The sequence below is a fragment of the Protopterus annectens genome, chromosome 14.part0 (assembly GCF_019279795.1).
Source record: "Protopterus annectens isolate FY-2018-M chromosome 14.part0, PAN1.0, whole genome shotgun sequence".
In the NCBI taxonomy this organism is placed as follows: Eukaryota; Metazoa; Chordata; order Ceratodontiformes; family Protopteridae; genus Protopterus; species Protopterus annectens.
This window is the reverse complement of record NC_056748.1, coordinates 917086618-917104841: the sequence shown is the minus strand read 5'-3', so window position 1 is coordinate 917104841 and position 18224 is coordinate 917086618. Positions and strand designations below refer to the sequence as shown.

The window sequence follows — 18224 nt, the reverse complement described above, 5'->3', positions numbered from 1 at the left end:
TATAAACTTCAGAATTTTGATAGTAAACTGTTGAGAACACATAATAATTGGATAATTGGTTATGATTGGTGAGACCTGATTATAACTTTGTAGTGCATGGAGTCTGATCTACTCCATGTACTATCAGTTACAAAATAAAAATAAACGTAATGTGTTTTGTTGCTTTTGAAACTCACTTAGACAGCAAGCAAGGAAAATGTCAGGGGCAGTTTTTAAATACTGGCCTGATTTAAATAAGTTACTTGCAGGCTAACGTCTGTAAACTTCAGTGGACATAGGGAGAAAGATATTCATGGACTGAAAGAATATATGTTCACTTATACCAGAGTGTCACAGCATTTAAGGTGTGTGTAACAATTGTTACACACCTCTGAAAGTGCTGTTACAATTGAGTCTCATACTACAGTAGTCTGTAACAGCTTTATCTTTTTTTTTTTTTTGATTCTGAAGAATAATAACTGTGCTTCAAGCACTACAATGTTATTATATAACATTTGACTACAACTTGTTATGGATTTTCTCTTAATATCAGAATGCTGAAAATGTTTTTGGTGTCTATTCATTAACTTCTTTAATTAACAGCTCTAAGACAAATTTTTCATTATGTTTCATACTCCAGACATAAGACTAATCACCTCCATCATCACTAACCCCCTTCTTCCCATTTCCACATGTGGATGGGGTAAGCATTAACTGTCAACACCTCTCTTGATTCATAGTCACTCTGCTACCTTCTTCAGCTGTCATGCTTGACTGTTGCAGGACTTATCTCAGGCAATCAGTATATCTCTTGGCAGGACATCCTCATCTCTTCTTACCACCTATTTTGATAATTGACATTATACATTTTAGCTATGTGTACCTACTTAGTAAAGTCAAGCATACCTTACTTTTCTGCCTGTCACTGATGCACTGTAGTCTGCCATCATGCTAGGAGTGATTCATACAAACTTTTCACTGTGTAGGCATGACATTGGACCAGGGGGCATTACCATATATGCTAATAAGGGGATCTGGTGCTGTGTGACCTACCACTAATGGGAGCTCACCAGCAGTATCATATTATGCAGCTAGGGCAAGTTTATGTGTGGTAGCACATTTTCCTGCATCATAAGTTATGTCATTCTTTTAGGGATTTTCCTACCTTGTAACAGAGTTTTTTTTTCATTTGGACCATAACATCAAACCATGTATAGATGCTTTTGCTTTTGTGAATCACATTTTCTCAAGGGGGGGGTGTTGTTTCCAATTTGCATTTGTATTCCACCCTACTTAGTGGGGTGAGACTCTATACAATCTCTTACTCCATTATTAGAAGGGGGCTTTTCTATGCCATTTTGTGCATGGTGGTTATGAACAGTGCCCTAAGTTAGGCAAAGTAGTCCGCAACCTTATCTATCATGAAAAGTAACCTTGATGGGTTGCTAATTGTCAACTGCAGTAAAAAAAAAACACTGCATGATGTAGTTTAACCCTTAACTCTAATCAAGATGAAAACAGAAATAAAGAATTGTAATAATAGTGTATTCGTCATTACAAAATCCAGACAAAGCAATACAAAACTCCAGATAAGATGTCTCACTGATGTCCACCTCAGAATATGTGGCTAAAACAAAACAATGCTTGGATGTTTGACAGACTTTCCATGAAAATTCAGTGCTTTCTCTATCACAAAACTAACTGCAGCCTGGTAGTCTGTGAAATTCATTGACTGAGCTCCAAGTTAGTATACATTTTAAATGTCTTTCTAGACAGTTCTGTTTATATTTGATATCTATAATATTTGTGTGATTATCAACTATAGTAAGTACAGGCTTGATAATATATGAATCTGAATTACAGGTACAAGTAAAGTTTAAGTTAAACTACTCAAAGAGATCAGTGTGCTGGTCAATTTGCAAAAACAGGAGTTAAGGGGTCCAAGAAATGTATCTAATGTTTGATAAGGAATTAACTGATAAAGTTTATCTGCTTATCCAGTCCACATCCCTGTCATTTGATCTAAAAAACATTTCATACCACATGCCGTATGTGTCTTTGGTCTTCAGAATCCCTGGAATGATCTTTTATTTTAATTAGCTTAAAGAGCCTTCCTTTGATAAACATAAAATTAAAACTGGTTCTGAAGTCCTCACAATCATCTTGTCCTTCTATACTTAAACACACATCCTGTTACTGAACAGGTTTTCAGATTTCACCTCACAGTGAAATACTAATGCATTCAGCAGCAACATTCACAAAACGTAGAACATGACAGGTTTCTTAAATAGATTATTATTTTTTAATTTCACCACTTCCAAATTATTTTAGGGACTACATTACATGTTCTATATTTTTTATATTACAATGGATTTTTGTGATATGTTATATTAAAGAAATGAATATTTCTCTATGTTTCATTAACATAATTGCTGCTTTTGCTAGTCTTTGCTGAAAATTTGTTGATAATGTTACTAGAACAAAAGTGATATTCAGCACTGACCGTTCACGTAACATTAATTAAGAAAAGACGAAAGATAGCTGTGTAATATAGTACTTCAGAACTATACCTTTGACAATATAGTTAAGCAATAATCCACAACTGTGTGTGGGTAAATCCTGGATTATTGTTTTTATACAATGACATTATTTAAGAAATTACGTACCTTTCTTAAATAATGTCTTTGTAGTTCAACAGCACTTCAGGCTTCTTTAGCAGAGTGTGCACTGTGCATGCATAAGGGACTTCTGTCCCCACACTTGCACAGTGCATCAGTTCAATGCAGGAGAAGCAACAAAGAAAAAAGAATTGCAGTTGTTTTTGTTTTAAATGTTTAAAAAGTCAGAATTTTATGAGGGACAGTGGAGAAATAAAAGGAAAATCTGGTATGTCTCTGTTTCTTTAGTTTTGCAGAACATATCAGATTTTTCTCCCATGTTGCTGTCTCCCAGCATATGCCATTAGAAAATCTGCATGCTCAATAGTTCTTCAGTAGCACAACTTTTTTCTATTGATATATGCTTGATTTACAGTAAAATAATCCAACCAAACACCAAAAAACAAGAGAAGGAAGCACCAGAAAGATGGTAGGATTACCAGCAAACCACTTTATTCCACAAGAAACAGCAGTCAAGTGCTTTCGTCTAGTTAAAAGACTTCTTCAGAACTGCCACAATAACCAAGAACAACACTTAAATACATACATACCAAGGTCATGTGATGTAACTGACCAGTAAAAAATATATTTTATATATATATATATATATATATATATATATATATATATATATGTGTGTGTGTGTGTGTGTATATATATATATATATATATATATATATATATATATATATATATATAAAATGAAATAATGAATCAATTATTCTCTTATAATTTTATGTCACTATATATTAAATAATAAAAGTGTTTCAGAAATTCTTAATATGACACAAAATATAAAACATATAATAGATATGTTACAAATCAACCATCTAAACTGTTCAACTTCAATAGTGGTGTGATAGAACAAGAATCATTGAGGCCAGGGAGAACCATCACATTTACAGCAGACATGCTGGTTGGGCTGTCCAATCAGGGTGCTGATTTTTGAATAGCAATGAGCAGTAATTGTATAAAAACCTAGTGAGTTAGTTAGTTTAGTTAGTTAGTTAGTTAGTTAGTTAGTTAGTTAGTTAGTTAGTTAGTTAGTTAGTTAGTTAGTTAGGTAGTTGCTTCTTTATTTAACTGTGTCAGCCCACTAGTCACAAGTGAATCTTTACATGGGTGATGAGAGAGAACTGTCCAGTTAAGACACTTACTTAAAGTCATCTAGTAGGCTAATGGAGACTAAAGGAACCCCACCCAAGAATACTGATGGAAACTCATTAACAGTTCATCTGTTCTAAGCTGCCATATAGAAATTGAAGTCACAGGTAAAATTATATCTTGTACATTATGACAATTAAGGCAATAAGCATGGCACGCCATACATATAAGTATTTAAAAGTAGCAGATATTCCCATTATTGCTCACATTTCTTGATAAAATGTTATTTTCATATTTTCATTCAGAAAAATGTTCACTGGGCATAAATCTAGTCCTATGTCAGAAAAACGTGGGCCTACTTCGTATGCAAAGGAAAACAACAGGTATAGTAAATACATATAATGCTCCGATTCTGCTTTTTTCTGATTTTGTTAATTCTCAGTGTTGTATTAACAGTTATATTCAATATTCATATATTCAGCATTAGTGCAGCTCACTCCTTAAGTTGGTAAATAACTGTGGTAAATAATTCTGTAGTTAATTTAGTACTACAATAATATCTGACTTAAACTACTAGTATGTTTTACTATCCTGATAAATGCCTGATGGTCGGATTAATTTGTCATTACTGAAACTACATTACAGCACAAGGGGGTACCGTAGTCCTTAGTGTGTCATCCTTCAGAGGACATATTAAACTCAGGTCTCATTTGCCTCAGACTGTGATAGCCCAGGTGGATGTTAAGATCCTATGGCACTTATTAAAATATAGTAAGCATTAATTATTTAAAACACAAAGTGTTTGTATATTTGTATAACATCATTATTTTTCATTACTTATTTACATTTTTGTTAAAGTTATCATTCAGCCCCACTCCACGCTTTATGCCACATCCAGAACATTATCTTTTTCAACATATCATTCAATACGAATAGCTTTCTGCACAATAATTCTTGGCATGTCTCTTTCCATAGAGACTATAAAGTATTCATGACAGTCATATTGGCCTTATTGTTTTCTCTTACATTGTCATATTTTCTATACAATATCATTCCCCGATTTACTTTTTTGAAACATTCCATTAATATACACAACTATTGCTGTCTACTCTGCATTACATATTTCCCCACATATAAATCTCTAATCTCTCCTTCTTACATTTATAGTGTTTCACTTTACAGGAGATTCATCTAAAGAAAGTCAACACAAAAAGTCTTCCCAGTCACTTTTTTACTGAAATTTTTTATTGCTCGTAAAATTCTACTCCTCATGTACATGTCTAATTCTTCCCATGATCCAGCTAAAAAAAATCATAATTTTTTATACCACCGTACACTTTTCTTCTGTTTCAGCTTTGTTCTCTATTCAATAATTCTCTTTTGAAACATTTTCATATCGCATTCATCACTTAATTTTTTTCCTTTTCCACTTCTTAACATATTTCCAAATAATCTGAAGACTGTCTTTCTCCTTGAATGTTTTCTTAAATCATAAAGCATGTTTGTAGACACCAAGAAAACAGTTGGGTTCAATAGCCCCAAGATATTTTTCTTATTGTCTCATCTCCTATTTTAACACAGTTCAATCTTGATTCTCACAGAAGGGAAAACAGTTAAAATAAATATTTCTCCTTGTGCTCTGGCATGTTATTTACACCTCCAAACTAACTTAAAATTCTTATCAGTGTTCCATAAAATAAACTTTTTTAGCACGTCATCTTGAAAACCACCCATATATTAATAATGAGTGAGATTCAGAACATTTTGCTACATCACAGTTAGTACATTTATACAATGAGCAACCATACAATGGGTGTCTGTGATTCAGAAAAACAATCTCCACTTCATGGCCAGGCCTAGGAGCTTGATTGGGCACTGTGTATGCTAATGTTCATATAATGACATACTTAATGAACAATAATATTAAAATGAGCCTCTCTATGTATGCCAGTGAGGCAAAACAAGATGGTACAGCAATTTAGAAATGTATAAATGCCGTGCAACATAGCTGTGCCCACCTCAAATTTGAAACCAGCTGAATTCTTGTGTTTAGACTGAGGAAAATACTAAGTAATGTTAGAGGTTTCTGCAGCATTAGTAAATATGTATCTGTCAGAGGCTCTAATTGCCATTGACATGCACAATGGTGCATAACATCACCCTTGGAGACATACCGTCATCCAACCATGCCTAATGCTTCATGGACTCCATGACACTGACTTTTTGGATCAGTACTGTGATGATAGGGACACCTTTCAAGACATTGTGGACATGTGTTGGCCTTGTCTGCAGCCCAGCAGGAGTCATGAATTACTTATCCTATTGAATACTAACACATATTTCTTAGCTACAAAGACCTTTCAGCAAACTACCGGGTATACAGTAGGGGTATCTCAAGCATCTGCTTTGAGAATACTCTGTTAGCTTCTTGCTTCATCACGTGGTGGAGCATATATGGTCCCCACCTACCACAGAAGAGAGTGTCAACACTATGTGGAAATGTTATGATATAGCTAGCTTTCCTGAGGTACTGGGGGCCATAGACTGTACCCACATTGAAATAAAGGCCGCACTAGGTGAACTGTTAAGGAGGTGTGAGAATAGCAAAGGGTATCACTCCATCAACTTCCTGGTGGTCTGGAATTATCTACAATGTGTGTGAAAGTTTCCCAGGCAGTTATCATGATTCCCACATATGTTATACCTGTGCCCCGTACCAGCAGTTTGTGAGGGATGACTTCCCAAAGGAGCATTTTCTTGTTGACACTGGATATGCCCTGGAACCCTAGAATATGACATTCACAAGAAATCCACATAATCTCACTGAGCGTGATTACAACTATGCCCTATCACAAATCAGAAAAATCATACAGCGTGTGTTTGAGCTGCTGAAGTCATGTTTTGCAGTCTGGAGTCATCTGGCAGTGCCTTTCAATAAATCCCCACCATATGTGCCATATATTTAATGTGTGCTATGTTACACAATATTATAGTTAGGAACCACTTATAGCATGTTGGCCTCATGTAGGGGCTGCAGCTTCCAGTGCCACTGACAGCAGCAGCAACAGTTGAGTTAGATGAGTAATCAGAGGGGGAGCTCACAGCAGGGAATGACCATACAAGATACAGACAGATAAAGTACACTGTGGCAGTAGCAAACAGGCTGTAGATTGAACATAGCTTTACAATATAACCATACAAGAGTTAATCAGATACACAACAGAAAAAGAGACATATGCAAAAAACAGACCTGCTTACCCATGCTGCTGGCCACACTGTGCATTATACATAAGCAACCCAGTTAACAATGTATACAGGTTCGGGCACAGTTATTATCATATACATAGGTGGACAAGGGATTACAGGAATACATTGCTTTCACAGGGGCATGTGTGAGTGTGACTGCTAATGTGTAGCAATACAAAATGTGCATGCATAGCTAGATTGGGAACCTGTATTGAGGGGGGGTAATGTATAGAAATGTCATGATCAGTGGGTGGGTGTGATGTGCTGGGGGCTATGGTAGTGTGCATGTATGTGTGTGTGTGTGTGTGTGTGTGTGTGTGTGTGTGTGTGTGTGTGTGTGTGTGTGTGTGTCTGTCTGCAGGGACACAACCTCAGCATGTGGTGCTGCACTTTCCCTTTACCTACTGGACACCTACTGGACGTATCCAGGGCATGCATGACAGAAAGTTCACTTTCCTGTGCACTCTCTGCTCATGACAGCTGGCTCTGCCAGGAGTTGCACTTACTGTCACACAACCTTGACTGGATATTGGTACGCTACCTGACTGTGACCAGCATCTGTTAGAGGATGTGCATGCATGGCCATGACCATGGGGATGGCCTCTCCTGGGTGTTGGCATATCCAAAAACTGATGATGCTGTGGAAATGCTAGGACTGCTAGAGCAGTATCTTGTTCATCTACAGACAGGTAGACTAATATCCAAGCATGTAGCTGATGACCAACCAAGAGGACTGCCCCTTCTCCCTGGCAGATGACCCAGAGAAGACAATGTAGGGTCCAATTTGTGGCTCAGTCCATCTAACAAATCACATATATGACTCACACACTCCCATAAGTCAACATCCACAGTCTAGATCACCCTTGCATTTTCTACCATGGCTATGGTGGAAATAGTTTGTGCCTCCATGATGGCCCTGCACATAATTTAGGTGACAGCTACTGACACACCAATCTCAGGGGAAGATGGGAATCATACCTCCATCGAGCAGCAGTCCCAAACTTCCCCCTATGGATCTCCCTGCCCAAACCTGCTAGGGGAAGATTCAAACATCCCTCTACTAGGGACCAACACACTTCCCTGATCTACAGTGTCCCCATCAACTGGTTCGCTCTCAGTTGGTAGTGTGTCCTGGGTATGTGCAGGTATAGACACAGTGTCTATATTCTAAGTATGGGATGTGGGGTTCACATTCCCTGTGTCCATTGCACACTATGCCTATTCTGACTGTGCCATCTCATCCCTGCCATCGTTATCAGATTCTACAGATCCTTCAGTATCAGACAAGAGCAGTTCCAAAGTGCTGGTGTCAAGGAATTACTGACCTGTGAATGCACCAAAACAAAACATATCCAGTGTAAATGTGATCCAGCATGACAACTGCACATGCAACTGTTATCATTGCAACTATAAAAAACTGATACCAGCTTATAACCCTGCCCACCCCTTTGTCAGAATGATGTTGCACCTGACCTGAACACCACATTTATCTATATGACAAGTTAAACAGGTATTATAAACTGTAAGGTAACTAACAGCTAAAAATAGGGTATTATACATGGGGCATCATCAGTGGAAATTCACTGCAGCCTTTCCATGTCTGCCCTAACATCCAGCACCTCAGTGTGGAACTCTGTGGAGGTGATACTCCTGTTAAATGAAGCCAGGAATTCCTTTATCTCTGAAGGGTGGTTCAACAGACAGCCCACCACCTGCCACCTCCTATGTCATACCATGACGTATACAATGCGGGTGGAAGCACAAATCATATCAGTTGCTCATCAGCAGACCATACCATAATTACAATTCTGACCACCCACAGCATTAACTCCTGACAAAGTCCAACTAGACATGGGCATGGAAGAGCCAATCAGTGGAATTCACTGCAGAGAGCCATCTGCCATGGAGAAGGAGGGCCTCTAATACCACCTCATTTTTCAGCCTCCATAAATTTGGGCTTGTGGGTGGATGCAGCCTTCTGTGACTGTGTCTCAAGCACAGTTCTTTTGTGACTTTGTCTTCTAGAAGTTTTTGCAAGAAAGAAGATAGAAAAAAGAGGCAAGGGGCAGGTGAAAATGAAGAAATCAAAATTTAATGTGGAAGGATTGAGGAACATTATTGTAAGAATAAAGAGGAGAAAGACGGACATTAACAGCATGGCTGAAGCTGTGGATCAACAAAGCTAGCTTGATGACACTTGTATGCTTGCAAATATAATAAGCAATGAAAACAGTGCGATTAATAAGACTAATGGTGATGAAGATCATTCCTTTGTAACAATTGATAGAGCAGATATTACTGAATTAGAGATTAAAGATGTGTCAGATCTGGTCAGAAAAGATATTTTTGTAACTGGAGATTCATTTATTACAGGAAATGATTACTTACATTTGCAGAGAAGATAATGAACACTGAATAGTGTTATGCTTGGCAGGAGAAAAAATAGATGACGCCAGGCAGTTAGAACATCTTAATGTAAGGAAGAACAGATTTGTTTTTATTCATGTTGGTACAAATGATCTTATCCACAAGGACTGTCTGGCTGTTAGCATGGATATTGCAGCCCTGTTAGACAGCATAACTTGTGCAGGTGATAGGACATGTTTTTTCACAAACCACATGTAGAAAGGAGACTTGTGTATCTGTGAATGATAAGATTTTTGGGGTAAAAGTCTACATGAAAAAAAATGTTCTGTTATAAAAAATGGAAATGTTTAGAGCATCCGAGCCTAATTCTGGGCACACGTTCTCTTGTCAAGTTAAGGGAAGAGAATATTTGCAGCAGATATTTTGCAATGTTTGACAAACACAAGACAGGATTTCTGCCAAGTCAAAAAATAAACAGTTCACCAATAACAACATGTAATGCATCTCTGGTGGTTGTTAACACTAGGAGCATTAATAATAAAGTTTTTTACTGAAAAGTTTATTGCAGTCCCTCAAGACTGATGTTATTGTTTATTAAACATGGTTAAAGAACAATGAATGGAAACCAGTTCTGTCAGGGTATAAATGTTTTTACTGTAACAGACATACTAACAAAAAATCAGGTGGAGGTGTTATGATAAGGATTAAAGATAGTTATCAGACCTGTGGTTATTACATGTTCAGTAATAACACCAGTTCTATGGATTGTGTAACTGTGACAATAAAGACAACCCTGGAACATATAACAATTGTTGGAGTGTATAGACCACCAAAGTCAAGTGCTGATGACCTAGAGGAATTCATACATTTCTTGCATGAAACACAGGAGGGAAGAATAATAGTGACTGAGAACTTAAATCCACCAGAAACAAACTGGAATAATATTGATTCAACACATTAGTAAAGAGCAACAATTGCTTCAGATTTAAAAAAAACAACTACCAAGGGAAAGAACATACTAGTCATTGTTTATGTTCCTAATGAAGTTACTGTTACTTCATTGCAAGTTTTACCCCCCTGATGTGCAGTGATCATGTGATTATAAAGATCAAATTGAAATCTAAACCAATGCACAGAAAATTAATAACAGATTATATGGAAGCAAAACAGTCACTATGTAAAACTAATTGGAGTGATGCGTTCAGTCAAAAAAATGCAAAAGTAATGTGAAAAGTTTTGAAAGAGAAATTGAATGCAAAAAAATCAAAAAAAGTTTAACATCAGGATCTAGGCACACAATGTCAGGTGGATATATTTCCATAAGAACAAGATACTTGAATAAGGTGAGACACAAAAAATATAAGAAATGCAAAACAGGTCGAACTACAACTTTGAAAACCGAAATAAACAAGCTGGACAAACAGTTTAAGCATAGCATGAGACAAGATCAAGAATAATTTGAAGAAAATTTATATAAAGATATTGAGCATAATAGGAAACCATTTTATAGATATATATAAGATGTGGAAGGAATAAAGACATTCAAATTGATAAACAGTGTGTAGATTCTAAAATTAATTCTCAGACACAACAGATTATAGATATATTTACAAAATTGTATGCAGAGCAGTTTAGCTGCACAAAGGAGGCAATACATTGGTCAAGCAACATCCAGGTAACCTCAGACAGTGAAATCAAATTAGATCATGTTGAAAAAGAACTATGCTAACTGGATCCAAACAAAGCACAGGGAGGAGATGAAATTAGTAATAATGACCTGAGAACACTTCAGTAAGAACGTACAGTAGCATTATATCTATTATTTACTAGATCGGATAAATGCATGTATTAAACTTGTCTTTGAAGGAAAGGGGGAGTAGAACAATCCCAGAGTCATACAGACCCTTAAGTCTACTTTCATGTTGTATAAAAAATAATGGAGAAGGTAATATTGGATAAGTTATCGTCAAAAATGGAAAGGTTGGGACTTGAAACCATATGTCAGCAAGCACTGTAACATGATGTTCTATAACAGTATAATAACAGCTATGAACTGTCTGCAAATAGCTACAGTAAACTTTGAGTATGTGTCTACCTGTTTGAGCCAATCTTCATTTTCCCCTGCAGAGCACTTTGCTTTGGCTGTAAGCAGCACCCCCACCACCACCACACACATCTTCCACTTTCTCTTATTCCCTTCTGTTAGCAAATAGTATCCATAACTGTTCAATACTGTGTGTTTGTTAATGTAAACTATGACCACAGTAGCCTACTGATACAAGGTTATCCTGTTTTTCCACCTGAGAAATTAAGAAAAGACTTACAGTTTCAGAGCAGTCCTTGGTCAGTTGTGATTGTTTCTTAACACATACTTGTCGCTTTGTGATTGTTTCCAGCCCCTCATACAAGAACCTAACAGGGTTTCTCACCAAAGCAGCAAAGATTTCAGTAGCAAATTCCCACCTTATCTCCACCCTACTTTATGCTTCTCCAGTATATACCAACCTAAGGCAATGTGATCTAAACAAGCTAGAGACCTGCTACAACAAAATCGCCAAATTCGCCACAGGGGCATCCTACCGTAGTCACCACTGTCTCTCACTTGCTGAACTGGGCTGGCTTGAACTCCCTCACCTCCTTCAGTGGTATCAACTCTCACTCGCCCACAAACTAGCAAACCATCCACTAAATGTCCCATCCCTCCAGAATCTACTCCAACCCTATCGCACCACCAGACCACTAAGATCCAGCAACAAAAATCACTTGCAGATCACTAAAGCCAATAACTCTGCTGGTGAAGCACTATTCTCTTGCGCCATAGCCAAATTATGGAACTCACTCCCACCCACAATTACCTCTGTACCATCATGCACCAACTTCAAAACTTTATTAAAAGCGCACCTAAAACATGCTGGCTATGCCCTTGCAACTCCCACTCTAATATCATCCACCCCATCCAACTACTACCTTTCTTTCACCTCCACTAACTACCTTGATGATAGCAAGCTCAGATGCTCATAAGCCTAGTACTTATTATACAGCAGGAGCTTCTCATTGTTACATTTGTTAATGCCTGCTATGTACTTCACAGATAAAGATTCTAGTTGTCTACTGATGTACTATGTTCTTCATCTGTAAATATGTTGTAAGTAATCTCTATGTTAAATTGTTAATCGCTATGTAATCCAATGTAACTACTGTCTGTTTATTTTACTGTGGAGCTTTTCTCCCCGGGGCTCCGCTGAAAATGGACCCACGTCCAGTCTGACACTCCCGGTCAACAAATTTAAATAAATAAATGTAAATTGTGTTGTGATGTAATTTATATAGATTTAACTTTAGCATTTGATACGACATGGTAAGTATCATACAGCAGTTGTACAGTTGAAATTCTTGTTTACAATCAAGGTGTCCCACAGGCTCTATCCTAGGCCATTACTTGTTTAGATTGTATGTTTCAGACCTATCTTTTTCATATGAGGTGTTCCACAGTCTGTATGTAGATTACTTGAAGTTGGGCAAACCAATTACATGTGTCACAGATAGGGCATGTCTACAATAGAACTTGACTAAATTGATCATTTAACTACAGGAGTATAATATGCTAATAAATGCATCAAAATCTAAGCCTATGAGATTTGGGAGACATAAATTGAAAGGTATTTAATACAGCACACAGTGAATGAAACTGTAGATTCATTTAAGGACCTGTGTATATGGGTAGATCCAGTTTTTTCAATCATAGCAACCAAATGGTTAATGATAGTTATAGAACTACAGGCTGCAGAAATATATTTGCAAAGTCTAGGAAATCACAAATGATGAAGTCATTGTTTGTTAGTTACTGTAGATTAGATCCAAAATTGGGTATGGAACAACAATATGGAAGTCTTATAAGAAAACAAGCATGAGTAAACTGGAAAGAGTATAGCAGAAATACACCAAGATCATCTACAGATGTGAACATTTAAGTTATTATGAAAGACTGAAATATTTGAGTTGCACAGTGTCTCATATATATAGGGCATTTAGAGACAACTACCTCTGGGAATGTTTAGGGTTATCAAAAAGTAGTAGAGAACCATCAGACAACCTTTGTAGAAGATTCTGTAGAAATGAGAATTGAACTAATTGGTTGTCTGAAAGAGTAGCTGATGCATGTAATAGACTACAAAATTACATTAAAGCAAGCACTAGATAAATATTTTTAAGAACAGGCTGGACACTTATTATGGGAACAAATGTTTTGGTATATTGGCAGGCTCTAAGGGGATTAATGTCCATGCTTGAAATATTTGTATGTGTATATGTATGTAGGTGTGTACTACCTGCTGTGCCTATGACACTGTATTGATCCGTTTACTTAGCTCCTGCTCTAGCCCTAACCCGTGGACACTTGCACACCCATCATCCTCCCCACTTACCTCTACTGCACAGATAGTTCTTCAGTAAAAGCAACATTTGAGATTTCATTTACAATAACTCCTGCATTTGACTACTAATTACAACTGAGACAAAATAAAAAAAACATTGTCTATCTGCCATACTTCTGGCCTTTTTATTCCCTCATTGACTATTTATAATCACATTGCCCACTGGGCAAGAGTTGAGCTGAGGCAAGCTATCATCCTTGTGCAGGTCTGATATTCATTATTTTGTACTGTGGTCAGTTTAACCTCATGACTGGCATGCACTGACATCAGTGTAATCAAGCTGTGGAAAACAACACGGTGCATGCCACAGTCATCCAGGGTTGGAGTTCCCATTACTCACTGTGGGTTCTGGTCATAGCCATGAACTCTTCCTTCCCACCAAGACAGACAAGTTGGAAAAATCACTGCTGTTTCCCATCCCAAACCACAGCTGACTGCTAGGGGACAAATTCTGCTCATTAGCCACAGGTCTCTAGGTCTCTGTCAGGGACTAGTAATCCAAAAAGTGGCAGAAACAGTTCCCCAGACTCGAGGCAGAGAAGACCAATACTTCCTTTAAGTCACACAAGTTTATTTTCGATTAAAAAACGTCAGCACACGGAGCTCAAGATATCTGGTTAAGCGCTTTCATCTGGTATATCCACATTTCATCAGAACCATTTGTCTCCTCATACACTTTACTTTTAAATCATTTTTGGTGCCAAAAAATTGTTCAATAATTAAATATTTACAGAGGGCATTGGTCACCCACCCTTACTTAAATATGCTAATTCTGAGGTTAATTTACTGTAACCAAAGGGAGTTCACAACTGCTATGTCATTACCAACTAAACATAAGTCAACCACACAACAGATCAACACACTGTGACTATTGGGTTATAACAGCATCAAACACTATTGCTAAACTGAGTATTAAACATATGTGTGTGTGTGTGTGTGTGTGTGTGTGTGTGTGTGTGTGTGTGTGTGTGTGTGTGTGTATTTATTTATTTATTATTTATTTCCAGTTTGATGACTGGGGAGGTCCACTGGGCTCAGGAGCCCATTTTCAGTGGAGGCCCGGGGAGAAAAGCTCCAAAAACACAGTAACAATAAGCAACAAAGTATTATTACATATCTATAATACACAGTGACAATAAGCAAAAAGTTATATTGCATAGTAAAACATATTAGGGTACAGTCAGAAAATAGCAGCACGTATTGCATACATACATTTGTACGTTATATTCATACATACATTTATATTAGGATTGGGACAAGTTGAGGCAGATGATTAGTTGCACTGAGGAAGATGATGAGAGTAAGGTTGTAAAATAAGTTGTTATTCATTTGACTGTAGTTATTCATTTGAATGTAGTTATAGAATGACTATTGTAAACACAATTTTGCATAGAGGGGTGAATGTAGGTGGAAAGTACATTATTTAAAAAGTATCAAATTGAGACAGACAGAAAAGAACTAGAGAAGGTGGGCTGTATACATCAGCATTCAGGATAAGAAGTGTGTGCATCATCATTCAGGATGAGAAGTGTATACATCAGCATTCAGGATAAGAAGTGTATACATCCTCATTCAGGATGAGAAGTGAGGATGATTTAGTTAGCATCAACATTTAAGAATTGCCAATAGAGAGAATCTTCCCCAGAAAGGGGAAGGAGGACAGTTGGAAAGCTATTTACAATATATACATTTAAGATAAAGAATGCTTACTAATGTTATATTCAAAGTGAGGCTACTATTTTAGGTAGTAAGTATGGGGTAGATTAACTTGTAGTAGGGGCATAGTGGGCTAGGTGGGTTGAGTGCAACTGCAATTCCAATTTTGGGTGAGGTGGGAATGGAGCTGAGTTTTGAGTGTTCAAGGTTTCCTGAAGTTCTTAGAGTGGGAGGGAGAGAATTCCATTTTTTTTGCTAGGGAAAATGATAGAAGTTGGCTGGCGGGATGGTTTGGTTTGTATACAGAAAGTAGGTTTTGGTGGGCAGATCTTAGAGTTCTGTGAGGGGTGTATGTTGGTAAGATGTTAGTTAGAGCTGGGCAACTGGTGGGTTTAAAAATTAGTTTGTGGGCTGAAGTGAGTAGGAGGTAGTTAAGGAAGTTGGGAAGTTCTAGCCACTGAAGCTGGTGGAGACATAAACAGTGGTAGGAGGTGTATTTGGATTTAGTGGCGAATTTTGAGATTTTGGTGTAACCGATTTCTTGTTTGGAAGTGATAGAGGAGGATAGGTTAGTTAGAAGAGGAGAACCATGCAGGAGTGATGGTAGTAAGCAGGTAGTGGCAAGTTTTTGTCTTGTAGATGGAGAGAGAAGAGAGAGAGAGTGGGAGTTTCTGTACAACATACCAAGTTTTTGATGTGTTTTCTCAATATTTAGCTGAATATGGGTATCGAATCTTAGGTGTTCATCAACAGTAACCCCAAGAAGTTTAGCAGATGAAACAACTTCTATGGAAGAGTTGGCATGGCTAATTATTTTGAAAGAGTTTTTGTTGTTAGTGAGGGATTTAGAGGGAGTGAAAAGTAGTATCTTAGATTTGTTGGCATTTAGGGACAGGTGATTTTGAAGCATCCAGTTCTCTGTAGTTGAGAAGGCGATTTGAGTTTGTGTTTGGAGCTCTGGTAGGTTATAAGTGGAGCAGACTGGGGTTGAGTCGTTTGTGTATTGTACTATCTTAGTGTTTGGGATGGCGGCATGGAAATCATTAATGAATATATAAAGAGCATTGGACCAAGTATGGATCCTTGGGGAACCCCGGTTGGGGTAGGAAGGAAGGTTGAGGTGCCAGTTTGCCACTTGACAGCCTGAGATCTGTCAGTGAGATAGCTATTGAACCAGGTTAGGGTGTTTTGAGAGAGATTAAGGTTAGAGAAGTGTTTAAGGAGGTGGGAGTGGGAGACTGTGTCAAATGCTTTGACGAGATCGAGGAGGAGGACTGTAGATACAATTTCTCCAGAGTCACGGGCATGGTTTACTATGTCTAGGTAAGAGAGAAGAGCAGTTACAGTACTGTGGCCAGGGCAGAAACCATGCTGAATAGGGGTGAACAGTTGATTATTGGTAAGGAAAGGCATGAGCTGGAGGTGGATGCATTCTTCAAGAATTTTTGAGATAGGGGGGAGAATGGCTATAGGTCGAAAGTTTGAGAAGTTGTTATTTTTTCCTCCTTTTTGGAGGGGTAGGATAAAGGCAGAGCACCATAGTTTGGGTACATATGATTCCTGAATGGATCTATTAATGAGAATGCTGATAGGGACTGCGATACCATCAGTTGCAAGTTTTAGGAATAGTGGGGGGAATATAATCAGGGGCGTTGGAACATGGCTTGAGTTTGGAAGTTTTTTTATGTAAGCAGTGGATATGGGTTTGAGTTGAAATGAAGGAGGATTGCTGGGGATGGGAGGTTTGGTAGAGGTTAGGGAGGAGGCTTTGAGGGTGGTGGAGGGGTTGTTCTTTGGGAAGGTCTTTGTGAGTTCTGCTATAGAGTTTGTAAAGAAGGAGTTGAATAAAGTGGCTATTTCTAGATCTATTTTGCTGGTGGCTGGGCAAGGGTTTTGTTTGGTACCTAGGTTTAAAAGAGAGTTAATGGAGTCCAAAATTGTTTGGGGTTTTTGGAATGATTAGCCTAGAGTTTGGTATAGTAGGATTTTTTTGTCTTTTATAATCTGTTTTTTGGCTAGGTTGCGGAGTTGCTTATATTTCAGAAGGGAGTCAGGGTCTTTATTGTGGTGATAAAGTTTCCAGGTCTTGTCTCTTTGTTGCATAAAAGTTTTAGTTTTTTTAATTAGCCACGGGGCAAAGTTGGGTTTTATACATTTTGTTCTAGGTGGGGCTTGAGAGTTCAGGGTATTTAAGAAGGTAGAGTTAAAGAAGTCTACAGCATTATCTAGAGGAAGAGTTTTTAGGCTGTCCCAGTTTGTGAGTTTGAGGGAGTTGGAAAAAGTTGTGGGGTTATAGTTAGTGAGGTTTCAAGTATGGATGTATTGGTGAAGGTGAGGAGTGGAGGGGGTTTCTCTATGGATGAAGGCTGGCAAGTGGTCACTCATGGAGTTTGGTAAGGTGCCTGAGTGTGACATTTCATTTGGGTGGAAGGCAAGCATCCAATCAAGAGTGGTCCCTGGGGGATTCTTTTTGTTGGGACTGGTAATGTCACATATAAGTTGTGTGAAGTTTAATAGACTGATAGAAATGGAGGGAGATTTGGAATTGATTTTGTTACAGTCAGTGTTCACATCCCCTAAAATGTATGTCTCAAGTGTAATATTGGTTATGGCCCATAGAAGTATTTCTTCAAGTGTATTTCTGTTGTTTACAGGGGGAATGTAGAGGACCATAACACAAATATTTTTATGGTTATTCATTTTGAGTATTCCTATGACTAGTTCAGCATTATTGAACTGAGGAATGGGGTTTGGGTAGGGAGTGATGGAGAGTAGATTAGAG

At 37.8% G+C, this 18224-nt stretch overlaps 1 protein-coding gene across 8 annotated transcripts in view; it reads left to right on the top strand.

The window, feature by feature from the left end:
* Positions 1–18224, top strand: part of BLNK (B cell linker) — a 964832-nt gene that overhangs the window by 782761 nt on the left and 163847 nt on the right. For all 8 annotated transcript variants that reach the window (XM_044056709.1, XM_044056708.1, XM_044056707.1 and 5 more), the window contains one exon: positions 4046–4123. In XM_044056709.1, coding sequence (XP_043912644.1) covers positions 4046–4123 — 78 coding nt within the window. The remainder of the gene's footprint in view (positions 1–4045; positions 4124–18224) is intronic.